At 41.9% G+C, this 3293-nt stretch overlaps 1 protein-coding gene across 1 annotated transcript; it reads right to left on the minus strand.

The window, feature by feature from the left end:
- Window positions 1-925: 925 nt before the first annotated feature.
- On the minus strand, window positions 926-2688 carry LOC5513719 (sterol 26-hydroxylase, mitochondrial). Its single transcript, XM_001633907.3, has one exon. It carries the CDS (start codon window positions 2652-2654, stop codon window positions 1032-1034), a length of 1623 nt encoding a protein of 540 aa, XP_001633957.3. The 5' UTR covers window positions 2655-2688; the 3' UTR covers window positions 926-1031.
- Window positions 2689-3293: the final 605 nt, after the last annotated feature.

Here is a 3293-nt window from a genome sequence, read left to right on the forward strand (position 1 = left end):
GTCTTTAGCATTCATCTTGGCCCTCAGGTAGTCCCTGGTTCATAAAAGAGTAACATTTCTTTCAAAACAATCTTTTCATCAAACATTTATAATCTGACTAATTTCCACAAATATTTGAAAAAATAATAATAAACACATGAGATGTAAGATGCAGACAATAAGTAACAATACATATTGGCAACAGGGGTTGAATTTTGTTTTGTTTTTATCCTCGGTAACAAAAATTTATCTTGTAAGTTGAAAAAGTTGCTGTATTTTCTAAGGATATGTATCTTCTTAGGACTAAGAGCACAGGATATAAAGACAAGAACGGTCTTCTTTACCAGTATATGACAAATGCAACACGATATTGGTTAAGCCTTTATGAAATATTTCAACAGAATCAAGAATAAAGATAGAACAAAGAATGTCAAAACAAAAGGTGTTATGCTCATTCTCAAAGCAAACAAAAAGGACAACAAAAAGCCCAATAACTGTCATATCCTCGATAGACAAAAGAAATCGTCGTCTGAAACTCACCTTGCATTTTGTCGCATTCTTGTGGTTTTGTTCGCTTTTTAATGTGAACTATTACTTACTTAAATTTACTAGCAAAAACCAGACATATCCTTACATAAATCTTGGCGTGAATGAATGTTAGTAGATCTCCTCTAGTTGACTTTATCCTTAAGTCACAAAATTTGAGGCAAAAAGAAATAATCATTGCATGACAAGAACTTTTCCCTTGCTCTGTGCTTGTATTTAGCCGCCATTACGGGGCCGAGTGAGGCCTGGGAGTCGCGCGGCTGACTGGCTGGCTGGCTGGCGAGTGACACCACAGGGTACCCGCGCAATGACCACAAAACCAAGTCGCATAGGTATACCATATTTCTATACCTATGGAGCTCCGCGCGCGGCCTATGGCCGCGCTGGCTCCGCTATTATCGTAGTAGAGAAGGAAAAAATACATTTTCAATGAAACCCCTACCCTTTTTGTCCAATCAAATGTCAAGATAGCCGTATTTATCCCCGGGTTAGCGCTAACCTGCTTCCTAGGAACTAGCCCCTGGTCTGTCCGTAAATCGGACTCGAGCGGGCCTGTCCGGTTTTGTGATCCCTCGCATAAATGGCTTAATCTCGTCATTATGAGGGTAGGTGATGATGTATCTCTGGAGGGCTTTAATCATCAACAAATGCATCTCTAACTCAGCAATTCGCCGACCGACGCACATACGCGTCCCAAAACCAAAGGGGATTGACGCAAATGCATGCATGGCTTCAGCAGTTGAATGGCTTTCATCTCGCAGCCACCTCTCGGGCTTGAACTGTAGTGGGTCTTTGAAATTACTCTCATCTCTACCCATGTAGTAGAATAGGATGTTGAAGTTAGTATGAGCCGGTATGTGATAACCATGGATAACGATGTCTTCGGGAACTTGGCGGGGTAAGACTGGAAAAACTGGGTATAATCGCAGTGTTTCCCTTAGCCATGCGCGGAGGTACGGCATCTTTGCGATGTGTTTGGTCGATGGGAGCTCGCCTGGCTGAAGTACGGAAATTATTTCTTGGTAAAGCTTTTCTTGTTTATCTTGGTGTTTTCCCATTGTGTAGAAGACCCACTGCATTGTGTTTGAGGTTGTATCTACCCCGGCGAATAAAAGGTCAATGACGCTGGCTAACAGATCATCCCTTGTCAGCTTGCCACTTGACAGAAGAAAACGGAAAAAGTCGACTCTTTCTCCGTCTTGAATATCACCGTCCAACTTTCCTTCCTTCTCCAACTCTTGCACTCTTTCACCAATAAACTTCTCGGCGTACTCGTACATCGTGTCGAAGTGGTAGACAAAATTCTTATAGGCCTCTGTCTCGTAGACTTTGTAAACAAACACTGGGAGCAAGGTGGCAGGAAGAAAGTTTTCAAGGAGGCCCCCAACCGATGCGATAAACGCTTGGACATCGGGATTAACGTTTTCTTCAAGGGTTCCAAAACGCTTGTCGAATAACATATATGCCACACTCTCAAACGACCACTTAAACAACTCGTTATCGAGATTTTCCACTTCGTATTCACTATCAGTTCCGGCTTTACCGCGAATATTCTCGACTCGCTCGAGAAACTTTGATCCAATGTTGTCGAATTCTGGCACATAATCGGCAACCTCTTTCGGGCGCAAAATCCTCTTGCTTATAACACTCCGATATTTGTGCCAGTCTGATCCCTCAGCAAAGAAAACTCCGGGTATTTTCTTCCTTGTCTCTCGGTAAAAGTCAATCAAAGGGATGTCAAATCGCTTTGGGTATTTTGGCTCATTACGTAATATCGCCATGGCGGTGTCTGGGTCAGCTACGCTTATGATCTTGAAACCCCCAGGAACATCAAACTTAAAAATCTTACCGTAAGTCTCAACATCCGTAAACTGTTTATCCAAAACGAATCTTCCGAGAGGACGGCCTTTTCTATTCAAAGCAAGAAATGGCGCGGAACCAAAGACGGGCAAGCTGGGAAGACCTGGCATTTCAGCGATCGTTTTCACTCGTTCGCCACTTGAAGTGGCTGAATATGTACTGTTAGATTGATGGCGATAATAGATGGCTCGGCAAGATAAAGGATAGCGAAAAAGCCCAAGGTTTTGACGAGCCGAAGCACGGAAACACGGGAAGCTAAACGACGCCATTTTTTTTCTTGTTGTAAATGCTTTGCTTCGCTCCGCATGGCGAAGTCCACAGGCCTACCACAGACGTAGAATGGCCTAAAAATCTTTCCGGAGTTTCTCCAAAAAATGTCTAAAAATCCCGAATTTGTCTCCGAATTTTCTAAATTTTTTTATCTTCCATGAATATTCCATTCCTCCCTTAATTATATAAAAATATATCTTTACCTTGTGTTTTTTTTATTTATTGTATAATTGGCATCGAAAAAAATAACTTACCACGATTTACAATGTTTTACAAACTAAACTAACTCCTTAATACTATTTTCTAACTGATGTGACAATTTCAGTGTCTTGTGGCATAGTACAACAATTGCAAAACTAACAACGAGTATCAACCCTGAACATCAAGGCCTCCTTCGACATAGTCCTCCAGCCATTTTGAACCAAGGCAGCACGGCAGAATGTATTCCTATTTAACGCGCGATTGATATTGTTACGAAAATAAACGTGTCATGTGTGTTTGTTTTCTAAGGGGAGATATATCAATCGCGCTGTTGGGTACGGAAGCCCATGAGGGCCACTCAAGGTTTTCGTTAACAACATCTCACCTTTCGGTCACGACTTTGAACTATTTGCGTCACGACAACTCACTTTGAGTGT

Source organism: Nematostella vectensis, chromosome 4, assembly GCF_932526225.1.
Source record: "Nematostella vectensis chromosome 4, jaNemVect1.1, whole genome shotgun sequence".
Taxonomy (NCBI): Eukaryota; Metazoa; Cnidaria; class Anthozoa; order Actiniaria; family Edwardsiidae; genus Nematostella; species Nematostella vectensis.